The 21,230-nt window shown below is 42.2% G+C and overlaps 1 protein-coding gene across 1 annotated transcript; it reads right to left on the reverse strand.

Moving 5' to 3' along the window:
• On the reverse strand, positions 1-4,075 carry pycard (PYD and CARD domain containing). Its single transcript, XM_023330257.1, has 3 exons — positions 3,603-4,075; positions 2,785-2,838; positions 1-354 (listed from the first exon to the last, which is right to left on the reverse strand). Exons 1-3 carry the CDS (start codon positions 3,847-3,849, stop codon positions 95-97), a joined length of 561 nt encoding a protein of 186 aa, XP_023186025.1. The 5' UTR covers positions 3,850-4,075; the 3' UTR covers positions 1-94.
• Positions 4,076-21,230: the final 17,155 nt, after the last annotated feature.

Here is a 21,230-nt window from a genome sequence, read left to right on the forward strand (position 1 = left end):
CAAATGAAGCAACTCTTTATTCTTCTGGAATAAAAGTGGTTTTAATGTGTTTTTTCATTCTATGTTTAAAATAGATTTAATTTTCCTCCAGGATTTATTTTTTCATCAGGTCATCGATGAGGAAAGGTTGCTGCTCCTTCAGGATTTGGAGGAAGAGATCCTTTGCGCTCCTGCCGGCTCCTTGTACAGATCCGTACACCATTCTCATCTGGTTCTGGGAGGGCCGCAGCCCCATTATCTCATCATAAGCTTCATTTTGGATAACTTTGGCTTTTAAGAGCTTGTCCAAAATGGGCGCAACGGTGGTGACTCTCTGGATCAGCTCAGTCCTGTGTCTGTCCACGAAGTGTTCCTCTGAGGAGAGAAAACAGGAAATATTTAGTCACTGCACAAGATTTAAACTAAACTTTCATTTCCTTATGATATTCAGATGATGTGCATATATAGTTTTGTTCCCCCTGCAGAGTCTGTCTAGCTTGTGACTCTACAGCTCCTCACTTTTATCAGGCAGCAAAGTGAATGTTGGAGATGTTTTTTCTGGGAGGTGGAATATGAAGGCTAACGATGATCTACAGACAAAATAAATCATCTTAAAGGAGTCAAAGGTGCAGAAAGAGTAAAACTTATGAAGCGGTTTCATTCTGTGCTGTTGGTTTTATTTTGAAACTACATCCAGGTTTGTATCAGAGTACTAACCTCACGTCTTTGTTTATCTTTTGCAAATTAAACAAAAAGTGACAAAACTTTGATGCTTTTTTTGTTCTAAATTATTTTTGTCATTTTCTTCTTTTTACATTGAAACACTAACATTTTTACAATCTGTTTTGTTCAGTAAAATATTTTAACAGACAGGCTGCAGTACAGAATGGAAACCAGCTGGTGGCAGTGTTGAGTCTGCGGTATCAGGACGTCACCACTTTATTAGAAACTAGTTTATTCAGTAATAAAACTAGTTACATTAGTTTATGAAGCTTGTTGTCACATCACAGTTTAAATGAAGCTGCTTCTTATTCATGTTCACATGTATGTAATTTTACAGCACAAACATGTAAATATGGCTTCATTTTAGCTGCTTGTTGATATTATAATTGTAATATCTCACATAAAAGGAAGCAGTAAAGAGTTTAATGCTGTTAGTCCAGCGAGCTGCATTTTCTCTCTGCTGCCTGACTTTTATTAACATCTGCAGAGTTTGCTTAACTCATTGCTGCTGTTTCTGTTTGGAATTTGCAATAAATGAATATTTGAGCTGAACTGGCGACTCCGTCCGTCCAGAAGCAGCTCAGTGAGGATTGGAGCTACGCAGGAACTAACACGACTGCAGATCAGAAGGTTTTTATATGAAAAATCAAAAATGGAAAAACAAAATAGTTCATTAGAGGATATTTATGTTCTAACTGGGTTTTGCTCTGGGGAGATAATTCAGCTAAGAAAGGCGTTTCTGGTGATTAAGATAAGTTAAGTTATAAGTTAAGTTATTGTTCGTTAGCGTGATCTTAGCTGGACTCCAAACTACATAAGACAGAAAATGAAATGTATTAGAGAAGGTTAATTTAGAGCAGAGGTAACCAACAAGAAGGTCAGGAAGAAGCTGAGGCTGCAGCCTTTCAGGCTCTGCACTGAAAATAAAACCTCTGAGATCCAGCAGATTCAACAAACTGTGATTCCTTTAAACTGATTCCTTTAAACTGATTCCTTTAAACTGATTCCTTTAAACTGATTCCATTAAACTGATTCCATTAAACTGATTCCTTTAAACTGATTCCATTAAACTGTCATCAACAGGTTGCGGATCTTGTCCTGGACCTGGACCTGGACCTGGACCTGGACCTGGACCTGGACCTGGATCTGGATCTGGATCCGGATCTGGATCTGGACCTGGACCTGGACCTGGACCTGGACCTGGACCTGGACCTGGACCTGGACCTGGACCTGGACCTGGATCTGGATCTGGATCCGGATCTGGACCTGGACCTGGACCTGGACCTGGACCTGGACCTGGACCTGGACCTGGATCTGGATCTGGTCTGGTTTGACCTGCGGATCAGTATTCCATCAGTGTAACTTTTACCCAGCCTGTTGTAAACAGAGCCGTTTGTTCTTTACTTCTAACATCCAGTTTTGCTCTGTTACTTTGAACTTGTTGATACTTTGGTGAAAATTGTTCTTTAAAATTTTGTTTCTTTGATCAAATTGTTGCTGATTTATAGAAATATGTTTGTTAGATTTCTCCAACATATTGATTGAACAAATCTACTTTTGCATGTTATGAAACTTTGATGCTTTTCGCTACTTTTTTCATAATTAATCGGCGTTTATTAAATTAAAAATGGTGTATTTTGGTATCATTTTGTTTTTGAAACCGTTTCTCTAATTAAATTAAGTTTTGTCTTCTGAGGTGAATGAATTGAGGTCAAAATGTCTCGATGGGACCAGAGCAGTCGGAACCAGGAGGTGTTAAACCTCCTGGTTCTTCTTCTCCTTGTTATGAGGTAGAAAAGGATCGGTGTGTTTTCAGCAGGTGTGTGAACAGCAACGACAACAGGAAGCAATTTATTTCACCCAAAATACACACAGATCTTCTCCTGTCTGTGGAAAAATGATCGCTGCAGTTCATTCTGTAAATTATTTCTATCTTCAAAATAAAGTTGATGTGATTTAAACTTATGCACCAACATAACCGCGTAGCTTCATGTTTTTAGTTTTATGTTGAAACAAAAACCCAAACGTACATGATCTCTGACTTGGTTTATGTTTCTGGAGTTTAAAAGAAAAATAACTCACCTTCACTGGATCCTTCAGCGGCCGAACACAAACCTGCTTTTTTAGCCTCTTCAACTGCAAAACATACAAATAAAATCAGTGAAAAATAACAAAACCAAATTCTTTCTTCTGGCCAGAGGGACCGTTTTAACCGCGGTGTGTGTGTGTGTGTGTGCGTGTGTGTGTGTGTGTGTGTGTGTGTGTGTGCCTTTTATCTCTTTGTCTGATTGTTTCCATAAAGTTTCAGTGTCAAATATATTAAATCCTACTGTATCTATTTATATCCTATTTAAATTGACCGGATGTTTCTGCGTGGTTTTACCCAGAGGCCTGTTGGAGGCATCCATGATGATTGGCTCCCAGGAGCCACTTATGGAAGAATTCACAGCCAGTTACAGGGCAGCTCCGACAGACAGAGCCGTCAAAATGCGCTACTTTAACGCACAAACCCTGAGACCAGCCGCAGTTTGGATCAGCACCGATCCAGAACTAAACCGAGCCTGAAGCTTCCAGGCAGTCAGAACTGCTCAGGTTCTCAAATTCCCTCCAAGAAACAAAATACTGTGCTGAAATTCAACCCCGATTTTTAGAGTTGGTTTAGTTTTTCTGTAGTTTTTGCGCATCGGGTTACTGAGTTGGAGCCAAAAGAAGGAAACTGATGAGATCGGATGTCTGAGTCAAAAGTGAAAGTAAAAAAGAGGCGCACTGGTTCTGGTTTAGTTTTTCTTTGCTGAATCAACATGTTGCATTCTGAGTATAAAACAATCTAAATGTTTGGTTTTTTCCTGCTGATCTCCGTGTAGAAGGTAATTGGATCCAGATCCGGTGCAGATATTTACCCAGTTCGTCCGCGTCCTGCTTGCAGCGGATCTCTCTGAAGATTTCCTCCGCCACCTTCAGAGCTTCTTTCTCCGTGTAAACGTTGATCATCACCTCTGAAACCACCATGTAGTCCTTATCCTCCACCTGGTTCATCTTGACTCCGTCCTTCCGGTCCACCAGTTCTCTTCGGAACTTCTTAAAGTTTTCGGCGGACAGATCCTCCAGTTTGTTACTTAAAATCTTTTTGGCCGTTTTTGGAGGCATTTCTCAGAATGATCCAGATGTGCTGCGACGGCCTGATCTCCGGTCAGATTCTGACACTATTCTGCTATCAGATGACGTGGAGCGTTTAGGTATTGTGGGAAAATGCGGTTTCGACATAACTTCCTAATATTGATGAAAATGGTCAATTCCTCGCAGGCCTGCAGATGTTGAATACATGATTAATACATGATTAAAGATGATGATGTTTCTGGTTTCTGGACACGTCAGTTTCCCAGAAGGTAGAGGTCCCTGAAGGCACCATGGAGGCTTCCCCTCAGTTCAGTTGTGAACATGTAACACACCCAGCTGGACCTGCCTGTGCAGGCTGACATGCTTACTCTGAACTTGAACAGAAGACAGAATAAATCTCCAGCCTGCAGAGCAGCAGGATGTTTGAACATCATATTTACGGGCAAATTGATCCCCTGCGCAGAGCATGCTCAGTGAACGGTGTGTAAACCAGAGATAAGAAGTGGAGAAAAGGGAAGAAGGTGTATTTTGGACTATGAGGTCATGTGATCAGCAGCTTTACAGGAAATGTACAGCGTGTTCTACAAGCTGCACCATGAACTACTATCCCCTACTGTTATTTTCTATCAGCCTATTCCACTAATGTTTCTTTCAAAATACAACGTTCTCTTCATCTCCAAGCAGATAACCGCCTCGTTTGTTCCCCACTGAGCCGCAGAAGTCCAGGCTCTTCTGGACTTCCTCAGTGGATGAGACCAAACAGCAGCAGAACCTCCGACATTATAACTCTTTATACAAGATGAAAAATATTTGACTGTAAACTAAAATGTTAAAACCTGCAGGACAGCCAAAAATTAAAACCGACTATGAGCAAATGAAATGTTGGAAGGTGAACAATCAGTTTTTTACCTGGCGGCTAAAGAAACGCCTGTCTTTCATCAGTCCTAAACATCTGACACACTCAGCTACACCGAAGTTACCAGGCCGTCAAACTCCAGTCCTGGAGAGACGCTGTCCTGCAGCTTTTAGATGTGTCTCTGCTGCACCACTGGATAAAATAATGAGGTCATTAAGGCTCCGGAGATCTGATCTACACAAGGAGGAGGAAAATAAACCGTTTCATTCCAGTGTTTTGTACCTGTGGCTCATCTACAACCTGCAGGACAGAGACTGGAGGACTGGAGATTGACACCTGTGGCCTATCCACACACACACACACACACACACACACACACACACACACACACACACACACACACACACACACACACACACACACACACACACACACTTCTGATGAACTTGACCTTCCACTGATCAAACCTGTTCTACCTGCAGAGGACCTGAACGCCTCACGGCTTCAGCTGCTGATCTTCATGTATCTGCAGGACGGATCCTGGAAACCTGGCTCAGGTCAAAGGTCATTTCATCTACAGCCAGCAGTTTTATAGGAAATGCTCAGACTGCAGGTTACAGGACGGTGCATTTTAGAACATTTTATATTTACTGTTTGAAATGTTAGTTTCTTCATGAACTCCTTCCTCCTCTGAATGTTGTGTAATTACAGACGGACGAGTTCTGGAGTCACATATTTCTCTGAGGAGGAGCAAAACATTTTTACACAGGAAGGAGCCGATCTTCTTCAGGGAGGAGGAGCCTGACTCAGATCTACTCTGCAGCTCAGCCTGAGAACAGCAGCCATGTTTCCAGCTGCGGTTCTTCACTTAATTCAGTGAGTGAAACGTTTTCAGGCTGCAACAGGAAAAAGGTCAAAAAATCAAAATAAACACAAAAACAGCAAGTTTAACAAACAAAATGTTTGTAAAAATGCATCTGATCTGCTTTTATTTTCATATATACAAAGTAAATGTAATCACATCACAGAATCACATTATTCCAGATGAAAACATTTATCTCCAGCAGTTGGATAAGAGCATAGTAAAAAATTATTCATTACATTTGATTTTAAATTAAAACTAAAAGTGAGTCATTTCCATTCCTCTGGTTTCTGCAGAAACTTTGATTTCCTCTCCATCATCTGCTGCTCCTGCAACACAAACATCAGGTTTCCATGGAAACACTTTGCTCTTTGAACGCTGAAGTTTCATTATGAATGAAACACGTTTCAGAGCCACTCACCGTAAAAACGAGCTGCTCCTCATCCTCTTTGTTCCTCCTGGACTATAAAACAGATCAGAAACTTTCATGTAAAAAAATCTGCCACCATATCAGTGAAAATCTTTACAAAAGTTTTTCAGTTTTTTTCCACCTGCCTGGAAATTCTGCAGAATTGTAAAACTTTACTAAAAATGACTAAACTCATCACAATGCAGTAACTGAAATAGACAGTAGAGGGCGCTAATGATCATCAGGACGTAAAATACAGTTTCGTTCGCGTGAAATAAGTTACATTTTGTTTTCTGTAGGTAACAAATAAGTACAAATTTAATTGAATTAAACAAGTTAAATGCAAACAAATCTGCATTTATTTAATTAATCTCAGGTCTGTAGTTTGTTTTCTTGTTTCCTCTGAATTTTAACTCGTTTCATTTTAAATCTAAAAGCTTGTCGGGCGCAGAGACAAACTCTTGTCTCCTCAACTCCAGTTTAACTCACTGAGTTCCTCCGCCTGCTGGTTGCAGCCGATGCTCCTCAGGATCTCCTCGGTGACATCCACAGCCTTGACCTCCGTGAAGGTGGAGACCAGAACATCTACGACGTCCAGGCGGCTCTTCCCCTCCACCCTGCAGCGTCTGACCCGCGGCTCCTCGCTGCGGTCCAGCAGCTGGAAGACAAACTTCTGAAAGCTTTCCTCCTTCAGGTCCTCCAGGGTTTCAGCTAGAAGCTGCTTAACGCTGCGAGGCATTTCTCTGGAAGCTGCTGGAACAGAAACCAAACCAAACCCAGGGAGGAGTCAGAGGAAGTTACAGTTCATGCTGGGAGGCGGGAACCAATGCAACACTTTTTTTTTTAAGCTTTATTGAAAACATCTGCAGATGATATTTCCGGACAAGAAGCTATAAAAACATGAAAGCTTCAATAAAAAACACCAAGTTTTCTAACTTCATATGAAAACTGATAAATCTGATGGAGGAAAACTTCATTTTATTTCCTTAAATGAAGTTTTTGTTACAAATAAATTACATAACATGTAATCTAAATCTTTATTAAAATCCCATTAAAACTGTCTACAGGCCTTTATACAGTACAAGGCAGAGAATAATACTCAGGATTCGTTCAACTTTATCAAAAGAATAAATCTTTATTTACTCAACATCTGTAAAGCCTTTTGAGAGGAACTCGGTACGGCAGGTCAGGTCTCCCCTCCAGAACCACTACAGTTATCAAACTGGTCCCATATATTAAAACCATCAGCTGGTAGAAAAGAGTAAGACCACTTGGCTGCCGGCCTGGTGACAAACCCGTCTGTGGGGTCAGAGTGCAGGACCTCTGGTCGGCCTGCGGCTCAATCTGGCAGCAGCTGATCACTGAACTCACCTCAGTCTGGCTTAAAGGGCACGTCTGACCTCTGACCCCTAACTGCCAGTAACATCCTCTCCTCCTGTCGTCATGGGAACAGCCTCCAGTCGAGCTGATCCCCACCTGCTGCCCGCCGAGCAGAACAGACTGTGTGTCTCCCTGCAGGTGAGTTCAGTTACTGCCCATCGACTCCACAGGAGCAAACACAACCTGCGTGAAAATGTGCAGCATCAATGCAAAATTATTTTCAGGAAACAAAATAAAAAACCGTCATAATTCCTCTGAATCTGACTCCATGGTTATTTAACTCAACGGAACATCAAACCCAATATTTTCTCATGATTTCAGGATTTTATAGTTTAAACTAAAATGAAAACAAACCATATTTAGTTTCTTACAATATAGAAGGAGAAATAAAGAAAGATGGAAAAACCTCAGATTTCAACAGTAATTTTATTCAGCTTTGGTCAGTAGATGTCACCACATCATCTTGTTAATCTGGGGATTTTAATTCTCCATGAAGGAAAAGCAGATTAACTCCCAGCAGGTCTGATGATTCTTAGGGTGAAGAAGGTGCAGAGACCTTCAGATAGAAATATCTGCAGAACGGTGCGAGTCACGAGGAATGAACTAAAACGAGTTCAGAAGAAGAACGCCAATAAAGCGATTCTCCAAAAACAGAGAACAGAAAAGTGGAGAATTTTAATGAAAAGCAGAAAGAGGAAATGTTCTTGTTTCATCTTCATACAGGTCAAGTCAAAGATTTCTAGATTTTAATGATTTATTTCATGCATGTGTAATCTTGCCAGGTAAAAAGCAGCAGGAACAATATGTACATGAATGATGGTTGTCAGAACATTAGAGCAACTTTTCAGTTGGACCCATGTTGCAGTAGAACCTCACAGCTGTCCTCCAGAACCTTCAGTACTGAGATTTCCAGCTCAGTTTACAAAAAGATATCTGTTAATAAAAATCAACTCAACAGGTTCTCCTCGTCCCAGTTTCCAGGTGTTAACAGAAGTTCTGAACACTTTGGTTGGAAAAGATTTTTCTGTTTGTCAGTCAGAGGATCCAGAATCACGACAACCAGAACCGAGTCTGAACTGAATCTGAACCGAGTCAGAACTGAATCTGAACCAAGTCAGAACTGAATCTGAACTGAGTCTGAACTGAATCTGAACCGAGTCAGAACCGAGTCAGAACCGAGTCTGAACTGAGTCTGAACATTAAGGAGATGAGATGAGCCTCTTTAGCTCTTTGGTCAGAACACTAATCATTCTTTGCAGAAGATCTGGAGTTGTTCACCAGCCTTTGTCCAGAAGAAGAACCTGGTAAATGTTTTACCAGAACAGAACCAGAATGCCCAGCAGGTTCAGCGATGGACATCATGAAAGTCTGTTTCACATGGGATTTTCTTATTATAATATAAATACTAAAAATGCCTGGTATTTAAGGTGAAAATGACTAAAACACCCACAAAGTAATTTCCTCCACCTGACGGATGTTTTAAAAGGAATCAGCTCATTTGTGGAGCCAGACGACAGAAGGGAAGGATCCAAATCCTCCAGGATCTCAAAGCTACAGAGCAGCGTCTCAAACGTCAGTCCTGTCTCTGCTTCAGCCCACCTGGCTCCAGTATTAGCTCTCTAGAAGCTAATTGCTGCATGCTAGTGGGGCAGTTTCACAATTTAATTCAAGTGTGAAGGACACAGAACACACCTGGAGGCTGCAGGAGTCTGAGGACTGCAGTTTGAGACCTCTGCTGTAGAGGGCGCTACCTGGAAATGATCAATTCTGGTTATTCTGTTAAGTAAGTGATGCTAACTGAACCCTTTATACTTTAACATTTCTCGTTATATTGAACTAATCTGGGGTCAGCATATGGAAATCAGTTATTTAAGTTAAATTCAGTAGTTCTTATATTTCCTCTTGCAGCTGGTGCCTGGAAATATCTCCACCAGATCATTCCTGTTAATTTTCTTTAAAATGTCCTTGGTGACCTGCAGAGCGCTGTGGCTGTAGGTCTTCATCATCAGGTCCACCAGGTCTGAGGCATCGGCATCGTCCAGGGGACCCACTGGGATCTGTGGGAAGCCTGAGCTCACATCCCTGATCTTCAGGAACCACTTGAAGCCTTTCAGCTCCTCTTGCTTCAGGTCTTTCATCAGGTTTAAAAGCATCTCCTTGTCTGACGTGATGGTCGCTGCCTAAAGATTTACAAGATCTTTAACAGTTTCTTGCTCAAAGTGCTGAATGTCTGTAATGTTAGAAAAATCTTTTACTCACTCTTTGCATCATTGCAGCCAGATGTTCATCCACACTCTGAGTCTCTGAGGAGAAAAACCTTTCAGATTTTATTTGGACCAAAATAATACAAACCGTCTGAACGTTACTCAACTCTGTGGTTGGTAAGGGGTATGAATATTTTTGAGCAACACGTCAGTTTGTCTTACTTTCTGCTTGGCTGCGGCTTTGATATTCACCTGAAACAGGAATGTTTCAGCTTAGTTTCTCTAAAGAGCCTTTTGTTCTGAATCCTTTGAATTAACATAAAATGAATGTGAACCGGACCTTTCCGAACAGAACATTCCCAAACCGGCTGGTCCTCTCCGTCGGGTCTGAGTGTCAGACTGAAGTTTCTGTCTGCATTTTCAACATAAACCTCAAAGAAATTTGGTTTTCCTCTTGGATATCGGAGTTTAATTCCCGTCTGAAAGCAGACAGGAGAACCGGCTCAGCGGCGCCTCATTTCCTATCATCAGCCAACTTCACTGCATGCAGTGAAGTTAATGTGAGAAATGGAGCCAATCTGCTGGGAACCTGCAATAACCTGGATGTGACACCTGGACGTTAAACCCGTTTCGTTAAACCCGTTTCATACTTTAGGAGAAACTTCTGCAGCCTCCAGATCCGATGTGAGGAAGAAGTAATCGTTCATTTTCAGGGACTTCTCCGGGTCGGGCTTTTGGATCACTCTGTATCCATAAGAAGTTTCCTTTCGGTCCATTGCCTATAAATAAAACCAAGATGAAGTTCTGATGTTTCTGACCCATGAAGCCGGTTCTGTTTGACCCATATTTACCTCCTGTAAGGCCGGGTCGCGTGGGATGAGGTAAACATGCAGCGTGAGGAAAGCCGTGTTGGTCCGATAGAGCAACATGTTGCAGTAGACTTTCACAGGAAAGCCGACTCTCATCAGAACCGCCCTCGGAGAGAAAATGGGTTCAGTTAGTTTGACGTGTGACGGTGAGACCTCAGAGACTTTCTCCACAGCGTCTCCACAGTCATCCATGTGGAGGACGGCAAACTGCTCCAAAGGTTCAGGGACGTCATCTGAAGGAAACACAAAGAGGAGGAAAAGTTTTGGGTCAATGATGTTAAAAGGTTTGGTACCATCATGTTCTCCTACCGACACAGATCCAGTGAGGCAGGAACACCTCCGCCATCCTCCCAGTAATCAGACCGATGTCCAGTATAGGACCAGCAGGCCGGTATCCTCTGCTCTCCATCCTGTCCATGTGTTCGTCCCAGGAGCAGAACCGGTACCTAAAGACGACCCGTTCTGAACAGAACCAGCGCAGACCGGAGACGCTGCACTCAAAGTGTCCAGCTTCACTCTGGAGGCTGAAATAACGTTGGGAAAACGTTTATTTGAATTCTGGTGTTTCCTGAGCAGCAGTCCTGATGCTGGTCCACCTGTAGGTTGGAGTTTCTGTCCGGTTCTCCTCCGGTACCAGTTCAGTCCAGCAGCTGGAGTCCAGCTGCAGGACACAGATCAGATGCCACTCACTCACTTTTCTCACAGATAAGCTAATAAATAAAATATAAATATCACAAATCAAAGACTGGGAAACTACCTTTACTCCTTCACAACCCTCGGCGACCCGGGAAGGTTCTGCTGGAGAAACAAGGAGATTATTTAGTCTCATTGTCATTCAGGGTCAGATGTTTTACAGAATCTCCAGTTTGCTAAAATCGTACAGGAAAAATGAAAGCATCCTGGTTTTACTTCACCGTAACTGAACAAAGGAGAAAGACTTAAACATGCCCTGCTGAAGAGAGGTTGGTGATCCATCGCTGTCAGAAAACTGGATTCTTCAGGTTCTGCTCTCACCTGATGGACCTGCTGCGATTTGTCCTGAGATCTTCTGCACCAAATCAGAGTGATGAATCTTCTTTAAAGCCAGCGCCGCCATGTCTAACGTCTGCTCATCAAACTGCTCCAACATCAGCTCTGCCACCTTCAGCTTCCTTCCTGTCTCCATGGCGACGGTTGGGGTTCCTCTCCCGGCTTTCCTGGACAAACTCTGTACGACTCTCTGAAAATGTTCAAACTTTGTTTCACCCAAATCTTCAAATGTTTCTAGAAGTTTCTCCATAATTGCCGTCAGACTTGCTTCCTGAGGGTGAAACAGATCATTTGTTGCAATATTCAGTTACATCTGAACAAATGAGAATATTGTGAAAGTGTTGGTGACCTTCGTCAGGTAACTTAAAATTTATGACAATTAGGTAAAAGAGGGAACATTCAGGCCTTCTCTACCTGTACAGATCCAAACACAGAACCAAACACAGAACCAAACACAGATCCAAACACAGAACCATACACAGAACCAAACACAGATCCAAACACAGAACCATACACAGAACCAAACACAGAACCAAACACAGAACCAAACACAGATACACAGACCCAAACACAGATCGTCTGCTCAAACATGATGATCTGAGACCTAAACCTTCCTCAAATCTTGGAGTTTCCATCTGATTCCCAAAGTCTGTCAGATGGCTTCCTGCCCTGCAGAACCAACCAAGCTGAAGAACAAGTCCGGTCTCTGCTTTAAAGGGTTCAGCTGTCTGAGAGTCCAATCTGTGAAGATTTATTAATTTCTGGAGAGACAGTCCTGCTCATAACATCACTGGGTTTGGTTTATGGTCTACATGGTTCAGCTGAAACAGTTTTATTGAGCTGTAGTTTGGACCAACTGTTAGTTTAACCCTCTGAATGTTTGTGACGTTTAGACTCGTTTTTAAATGCATAAACCTGAGACTATAAAGCTGCACTTACTTTCTGGAACAACAGAGACTGAAACTCTGAGGGAAAAGGAAAAGAGGAACACATGAAAATCTGTAACTTTTTAAACATACTGATAATTCTTCTCTGTAAAGTCCAACCTGCTGATCCGGATCTGATCCCGGCCAGCTACTGAACCACATCGGTTCTGTTCATGTCCATCAGAACCTCCTGGGCCACGCCCACAGACTCCCCTCCTAGTCTCCGTACCATCTGATCCACCAGGCCTGCCGGTCCATCCTGTCCCGGATCCGCCGCTCTGCCGGTCCGGTTCATGGGCCACAGCGCACCGACTGGGAGTTCTGGGAGGCTTTTCTGGAAACATGTGAGCTGCAGCAAGCGTTTGAACCTCCAGACATCGCTGTGGCCCAACTCCATCATCACCTTCAGAAGAACACTTTTCAGAGCCGTCTTTGCTGGCACCTGAAACATTTAAACACCTTGTTGATTATTTCTCAGGATCTTGACAGGAAGTTTTATTTGCATCATTTTTTCTGTAAACTGGGAAACTTTTGCTTCTAATCCTGTTTCTGTTCTTGTGTTTCTCTGATTGCACAAACATAGAGAAGTGTGAAATGTGCTGGTCCTGCTTTTCTCATCCATTTCTGCCACAAATGTCACAAATCCAGTAAAACTTTAGCTCAGGTTTGTGAGTGAGCTGTGTTCCTGTTTCGCCGTTATGATGCTGCTCAGCTCAAACCCAGTGCCTGGTGCAAATTTATTCTGCTGGATACAAGCCGACCTGCTCATTTCCACAGGAGAAGTTTAACTCTGCCTCAGGCAATCATAACTCCTGCTTCACTTTGTTCTCTTAGCAAAAAGTCAAGATATACAGAATGCTTCACTTACTGTGTTTAGCATGACCACTCTCTGATATTCATCAATGGACACCTTTCCTGAAGAAACGTAGAACATAATCTTCTGTAAGATCTAAAATTCATTTCAAATGAAGAACAACAAGAAAACCATGAAACATTTCCATCAATAAAACGTTGGAGGCAGCAGACTGAGGCTGAGACTTCATTAAAAATATTGGTGCAGGGAAAAGCTCTCCAGCCTGCTGGTCAAGCCTTGGTTCCTGTCACTTTAATGGGCTCAGCTGGGTTCTGTCCCACCATGTGGACGTCCTATGAAAGATGGGTAACTTATGTACTGAAGGAGGGATGGAGGGAGACGGACGTGCAGATGTAGGATGTCACCTTACAGGTGAGGAAAGATCTGCAGGTCTTCTTCTGTGGGCATAAAGTGTCTTTGCATCAAACAGCAGTTCAGCTCAGAGGTAACTGTAGGGAGACCAATGAAATTAGAAGAGCACAAATAAACTAACAACTGAGAGGAGAAACGTGTCGGACAAACCAGATGAACCCAAACAAGGTGAAAGTCTGGTGAAGGTGGAGATTCAGCTCAGGATCTTCCAGGAGTTGTTGGGAGTTTTAGTTGGAGGAAACTGGACTCTCATTATCTTTATGTTTCTCCTCTCAGCCCAGAGATTTCTTCAGGTCAGAAGCTGGAAGTATCAGGCTTTAATTTGTAATCAGAAACTATCACATTGGCAGGGCAATGCAAGTCTCTAAGGAGGCCATTTTCTACCCACTGTTCAGTTCCCTGTAAGCGTTGTTGACTCTGACGATCCTAAAACGTCCCCAACAACGTCAGCATGCGCTGAGGACCAACGTCTGCAGCTGCCAGCTGGGTGATGAGTGTTAGAAAGATGAAACCACTTCCTCTGCTCCAGTTCATGTTTCACAAAGATGGCTCTCACTCTCCCTGTCCAAAGTGTTAACCTTGCTCTCTTCAAAGGACCGTCTTTGCCAATGAGGTCCAGATGAACTGCTGCGTTTGGTTCTGATGAGTTGGTTAGTTTCTCTCTGACCGTTCCTCATTGAACTGGACTGCATGTTGTGTTTGGGTGTTTGTCCCTGAGGTGAACTCGTCTCTGTCTGAGTGTTTCCAGATTAAACATCAGGACAGATGTTCTCCCATCCTGAGGCCGTTCAGGCTACATGCTGCTACATCCAGATTTGTCTGAATTACCTTTAAGACCTGAGCTGGTCTCCAGGAGTCGCTCTGCCAGATCGCTCCTGTTAATGTCCATTAAAATCTCCATGGAAACCTCCACAGACTGCAGGCCCAACTCCTCCACCATCTCACTCACTACGTTTGGGACAAGAGGTCCAAATCTCAGCCTCATCGAAGGATACACGAGGTTTTTTCCAGAGAGGCTGAGGGTTGAGCGCAGCGACTTCTTGAAGTCCTCCAGCTCCTTTTTCTTCAAATCACTCAGGATTTCTGTGAGCAGCTGTTTGAAAGCTGCAATCAGAGCCACCTGCAACACAAATATGCTCATTATAATATTTTAAGATATAATGACACACGCAGCAGTTCATATGAAGTCCCTACTGTCTTTAAATCAACAGAATCTCATTAATATCTTTAAAGTAATAACAGAAAATCGCTGCTTCTGTAATGAAGGCTGAGCAGGAAAACAGACTTTCCTCACTTTCTGTAGAGCAGCAGAGCTTCTCTGGTCCGCTGAGAGTTTCTCTGAGGGGAAAACCAGGCAGAGCTTCAGACCAAAGCAGGAGACTAAGCAACATTTCTAAGGTTTAATCTTTACTGCCTTACTTGCTTGTCTTCTTCTGGATGCTGAAATGTCCTGCAGCAGATCTGTCCTCCTCATCCGTTTTAAAACCTCCCTGGTCGTCTCCACAGACCGCAGGCCGAACATCTGCACCATCACGAGCACAGCGGGCGGCAGCTGTCTGACGGCCAGCAGTCTGTCTGCTACGCCACGCTGACTCTGACCGAACACCGTGATGAAGAACATCTGCTCCTCTTCACTTAGATCACCCAAAGTCTCCAGCAGCAGCTTGATGACCGACTCCATGGCTTCAACCTGGCAGCAAAACAAAATATTCTGCTCAATTTTTTGCTCAAACATTTTGATATTTTTTGACTCCAGATCTTCATTTGAAGATCCTGAACATCTCTGACACGTTGAGCTCCCCTAATTGGAGCAGTGAGTCAAACCAACACAATGCGTAATGTAGCGTGTTTCACATTGAACCCATTTTAAACCAAAATGCATTTAGTGAAAGTCGTCGTTCACAGATGACTCACTTTGTCGATCAGTCCGGGCCAGAGCTCCTCCACAGAGAGTTTCTCTGAGGGAAAAACATTTGATGATAATTAATATAGTGACTATTGATGACCAACTGGAGAAAAATAAAGTTTCTGACTAAAACAAAGGCAGCAGTTGGAGCTACTCCTATGAGCTGGTGGAGGAATCTGGGTGGAGTTCTGCACAGCAGAACCAGAACCAGAATAAATCCAACCAACCAGCAGACAGGATGTTTTAATGTTGAGGCTTAGAGCTCATTTATACCAGAGTCAATGTAACCTGAAACCTAGACATAAAATGATGTTGACTTTTGATTAATAAATAAATCTGACATATTCTTTGTCACGTTGCCATGGCAGCAAATAGAAATCATTTTAGTGATTCTAACTGACCTGAAACTAGAGACGTTTTCTCTGATTTAACTTCAGACGGAGAAAAAAAGGTTGATTTTTCTTCTTTATTTAACTCATAAACCAGATTTATATGTTTCCTCATCAGATGTTTTGTGTAAAATGAGGAAAAGGCTGTAAGAAAACCGCAGCTTCCTGCCGGAGTCGGTGGGGATGAAACGCCGTTACCTTCAGCTCCACAGCTTTTCTCTGGCAGCTTCTCCAACAGATCGGTTCTGTTCATGTCCGTCAGAACCTGCCTGGTCACCTCCAAACACTGCTGGCCATATGTGCTCATCAGCAGATCCACCACATTTTTACAGTTTGACTTTCTCAGATCGCTCCATGAGATTTGTGGAAATTTGTTCTGGAAAGACTCAAAGTTCAGGAAGATCTTGAAACTTCCCAGATCTGAATGATTCAGATCCATCAGAGTTTCCAACAGAAGCTCTTTCACAGCTGCCATCGTTGCTGCCTGGAAAATAATAATAAAAAATACAGTTACTTATTTTTATTACATAATAAATGCCTTTAAGAAGCACAGTCTAAATAACATTTCTATAAACTGTAACAATCTGACGTAAACATTTAACGATAATCATTGAAATGGATTTTTAGCTCAAATGTTAGAGAAGCTCAGCGTTCGTACAACCAATTAACTTTGGCTATTTTTATTTATTCAGCAGTAATTCAGGCAAAACTGTACCAGAAAAATCTAATTCATTAATTATCTGCTGTCAATGAAAGATCTAAAGTAAATCTTAAGTTAGCAGCTTAAAGGTTAAAGGTCAGATCACTGAACTAGTCTGGCTGATTGGAAGGACTGAAAGAGAAAGCCTCCAGAAACAAGATGGCAGCACCAAATAGTGCTGCACATGAATGAAGGACCAGATTTCTGGACTGAAGCCGAATGATTGGCTGAAATAACACGGTAGAGGCGGTATGGTGATCCTGGCTTGTTTTTAGTCACAGACGCCGGTCGGACACCTTTTCTTTAAATGACCCATTAGATAGAGAATCTAAACAAGCCTCATTCAAGGCCCAGACAGGATTTGACTCACTTTGTGGATCAGCGCCGACAGACGATCATCATGTGGTTCTGATTGGGAGAACATCACAGCAACATCAGGAGGAGCAGCTTCACAGAGACCAACATGAAATGATTTAACTCTTCTCACTTTCATTCTCTTACTTTTGGACCTGCAGTCCAGCAGACTTTGGACCAGATGGTTCTGGTCGATATCCACTAAAATCCTCCTGGTGACGTCCACAGCCTGTTTGCCGTGACTCTGAACCAATGAGATCGCTGCGATCTCCGGGTCAATCCTCAGCGGCGCCGGCGCAGAAGGTTCTAGCAGCAGGTACCGCTCCCAGAATTCCCTCAGGCCGCCGTCGCTCAGAGCCGACAGCGTTTCCATCAGCAGGTCCAAACCCGACGCCATCGCTCCCACCTGGGCGAGTCAGAGACGCTCATAAAACACTAGGAAATAATAACCTTGTTATTAGTATAGTGCTTTAAAAACAGCTGCTTACATGTTTTACTGTACATTGTTTTATTATATGCATATTTCTTGTTTTGCTTTGTAAAAATGAACTTCTGGCCACTATCAGCTGTTCTGTTTATTATGTAATCTAAATGAAATGGTTTGGTTAAAATCTGCATATTTAATATTTTTTTCTGTTTTGTTCTGTGTGAGAATATTTCTATCTTTCATATTTCTATCTTTCATATTTCTATTTTTCATAACTGAAATGTGTGGATGTGGCTGAAGTGACGTCACTTACTCTCTGGGTTAAAGATGGATTCTCTAAAATAGAAACACAAAATATATATTTTAAGCCTTTTATTGAAATAATTCAGAATCACAAACAAAATGTAGAAAACCTTCCTGACCTCTGACCCCTGCCAGTCTGTGCAGCAGGTCCTGACGCCTCAGCTTCAGTAAGATCTTCCTGGTCTCCTCCACACACCTTCCTCTGCACATCCTCATCATCAGCTCCACCACCTCCGCTGTGTTTGCCGCCTCCAGCTCCCTCTGGGACGTTGGAGGTACAAACTTTTCTGCTACCATGAACAACTTGAAGTCCCAGAAACCTGCTGGACTCAGCTGATCCAGCGTTTCTTCGAGCAGCTCTTTAGTCGCCATCGTTTCTGCCTGGAAAAACAAGCAGCTTCTTTCTGAGAGCAGGAAGCTGAAAAACTTCAGCCTTTCTGGAAACATCATTTCTGTTTTAACAATATCTCTGGAACGATGGCGTTCATATAATCATTTAGAAAACTTTATCACATCACAGGCCTGACTGGCTCTCATGGATTTATTTTGTTATTTGAAAGCTGCATTTTGTATTTACTCAGGTAAAATTTACCTGGAATGAATTTTATACTATAAAAGAAAAAACAAGAGAATCCTTTATCTTTAGATGTTAAACCTTCATTACTGGTTGAATTCTTGGAGAATATTCCTGGACCTGAAACAGGAAACAGGAGCTGGAAAACGAGACTCTTCAGTAAATAGTTCCCTCAGTGAAACCTGGAGGATGTGCTGCAGCAGAAAGCGCCAGGCATCCTGGGACGAAACCTGCTGCAGATCTCAGACATCGTTTATGGATCCAACAGAACAACGACCCAAAACCTGAAAGCTCTCAGAAATGACTGACGTGCAAAATAAAATCTGTTTATAAATGTTTTCCCATCAGATCTTTATCCTGCTGAAGTTTTATAAAATGTTTTGGTAACTTCAGAGTGAAAAACTGAATCAGCTGGAGAACAACCAGCTGCTGCAAACTGGACTTTTTATTTGTTCTATTTTACTAAATATTTCACTGAACAAATCAAAACCAAACTATGATTTGTGATCAGTGAGCAATAAGGGATTCATTTCAACAGTTTGAGTTTCTCTTGTTCTGATTTCTTAAGGCATCCACTCATTTCACACACAACTTTCCATTATTGCTTCGTTTTTCTACAAAAGATGATGAAGATGTCAGTATACTGACATCTTACTGACGACATTTATAAATGTCGTTTACTGACATTTTACAACACAAACAGATTACATGACTACAGGAAACATGAAATCCCCCAATAAAAAGAATCCTTAAACACAACATCACCACAAGCTGCAGAACCGAAGCAGGCTCCAGCTCTAATGTTTTACAAACATTTCATGAGAAAATGAACTAATCCTGCATGTCAGCTCCATATTTCACAAGCTCTGCATAAAGAAACTTAAATTACTCAACCCTGTCTCTGTTTCCGCATTTATCCAGCACTTCTACTGGTCACCTCGATTTTTAAAGATATTTATTAAATTAAACGAACACAAGTCCTAATGATGCTTAAGTTAAGTAAAAATGTTTCGAACAAATTGAAACAACAAAATGCACTAAATAAAATTCATTTTCTGTTTCAGGAAAGAATATATCAAAGCTTCAAAACTTTGTATGTTTGGTAGTTTTGACCGGCCGAAGTCTAATGGATCTAATGTGATCTCAGATCAGGTGAAAACAGGAAGTATTTGGTGATTATTAGCTCTGGGTTTCAGAAAGTATTTTGATTTGCAGCCGATCGATGATGGTTGAAATCTGTTAAACAGGAGGAATGAAGAACCGAGCGGGTCAGTTCAGCGGAACTGCAGCGTCAGAAAAACATCAGCGGAGAAAAACAGTTTGAAGCAAAAAGATCAGGATGATGTGAGGAGAACAGAAACAGGAGGCGGAAACTCCGCAGCGTTTCAGCAGCTGCTGCTTTCTCAGGTGAACCATCTGCTGCGACTGAAGCCGTTCAGATGGAGGAGAGCCTGGAAACTGAAGCTGCGTCACTGTTTCTGTTTCTGTGAACCAAAAAGTCTTCAGGTGCATCCAGGCTGGAGCTGAAGGGTTTCCTGCTGCTGCCTGTCCGGGTGAAGGAAAGGCGGTGAAAACTACCGCGTTATGACGTGATCATTATTTGGATCAAACTTCTTCCAGATGTTAGCGGCACAATGGATGTTGCTGAATACAAAGAATCTTAAATGTAAAATCTGCCAGTTCTGTGAGTCATCTTGAGTTAAAGTGTAAATCCCAATGTGTGTTTTCTGTGTATTTATTTAGAGTTTTCTGTGTCCCTGAGTCTCCATGTTGTCCTGTCTCCCCTTGATTACTCCCAGGTGTTTCTCGTTCCCTGATCACCTCCTGTGTATTTAGTGTCACCTGTGTGTGTGTGTGTGTGTGTGTGTGTGTGTGTGTGTGTGTGTGTGTGTGTGTGTGTGTGTGTGTGTGTGTGTGTGTGTGTGTGTCGGGTCCTTCGTGTTGTCCAGTTGAGCCCTGGCTTCCGCTCAGTCGTGCTGCCTGATTTTCTGGATTATGTTGGACTATTTTCACTATTAAAATATCATTTTTCCTGCTATACCTGGTTCCATCGCGTCTGCATCACCACCTCACTTCATGACACCCAACTCAATCAAAATGGTCTGAAGATTTTCTCAGTCATTACGAAGAACAGATGAACCAATCAGAAAGGGAGGCTGGGGGAGAAATAAACCAAGATTCAGATTCTAATTGCAAAAGGTGCTGTTGAAAAAACAAGACAGGAAATAATAATCAAACAATCAGTCTGGTGATTTAGTTTTCTGAATTTCAAAATAGTGGTGCATTTGGTAGCATGCTGCCTTGCAGCAAGAAGGTCCTGGGTTCTACGCCAGAAGGATCCAGGATTTCTGAATAAAAAATGTTTTACTGAATAAAATTGTGACGTGAAGTAAAATGTATTTTATATTGCAATCAAATTGAGAGCACAGAAGATAAAACACTAAAATTAATAATAAAAAAGCAGAGTTATGGTTGAAGAGTGATTGATGATGAATTTAATGATAAACAACAGGCAGCACAGAGTGAGCAGAAGGCTAAGAGCTCACAACTGGTAGCACAATAGACTGACAGCAGAGATGAGGACGGACAGAAGGAACAGGTGGGTTTAAATACACAGGGAGACGATCAGGGGAAACAGGAAACAGGTGTAACTAATCAAGGGTAGACAACAGAAATCTACAGAAACACACAGAAACCCAAATCCCTGCAGTAGCGTCCCAGTACCTGCATCAACATTACAGCTTCTCATCTCTAAAATATTTCTTTACTTGCTGTAAACTATTGAAAACAAATATTGTTTTCTACATTTGCAGCCAGAGAAGCAGCTGACCTTGATCCGGCTCCGGCTCCGGTTCCGGTTGGAGGTTAGCTCTACTTCTTTACTTTATTTAAATATACAGAGCACTAGTACAATTTCATCCACAAGGTGTAAAATATTCCCACCCATCTTTGTTCAATGATGTGCAGCTGGCTGTGCTTCAGTCACAACTACAAAGTT

The sequence above is a fragment of the Xiphophorus maculatus genome, chromosome 3 (genome assembly GCF_002775205.1).
Source record: "Xiphophorus maculatus strain JP 163 A chromosome 3, X_maculatus-5.0-male, whole genome shotgun sequence".
NCBI lineage: Eukaryota > Metazoa > Chordata > Actinopteri > Cyprinodontiformes > Poeciliidae > Xiphophorus > Xiphophorus maculatus.

What these genes read in the sequence shown, in the direction of transcription:
- pycard (XM_023330257.1), bottom strand. Translation starts at nt 3,849, where the DNA reads ATGCCTCCAAAAACGGCCAAAAAGATTTTAAGTAACAAACTGGAGGAT. An exon ending in GCAGGACGCGGACGAACTGG is followed by an intron (nt 2,839 to 3,602) that starts GTAAATATCTGC and finishes TATGTTTTGCAG; the next exon opens with TTGAAGAGGCTAAAAAAGCA. An exon ending in CGCTGAAGGATCCAGTGAAG is followed by an intron (nt 355 to 2,784) that starts GTGAGTTATTTT and finishes TTCTCTCCTCAG; the next exon opens with AGGAACACTTCGTGGACAGA.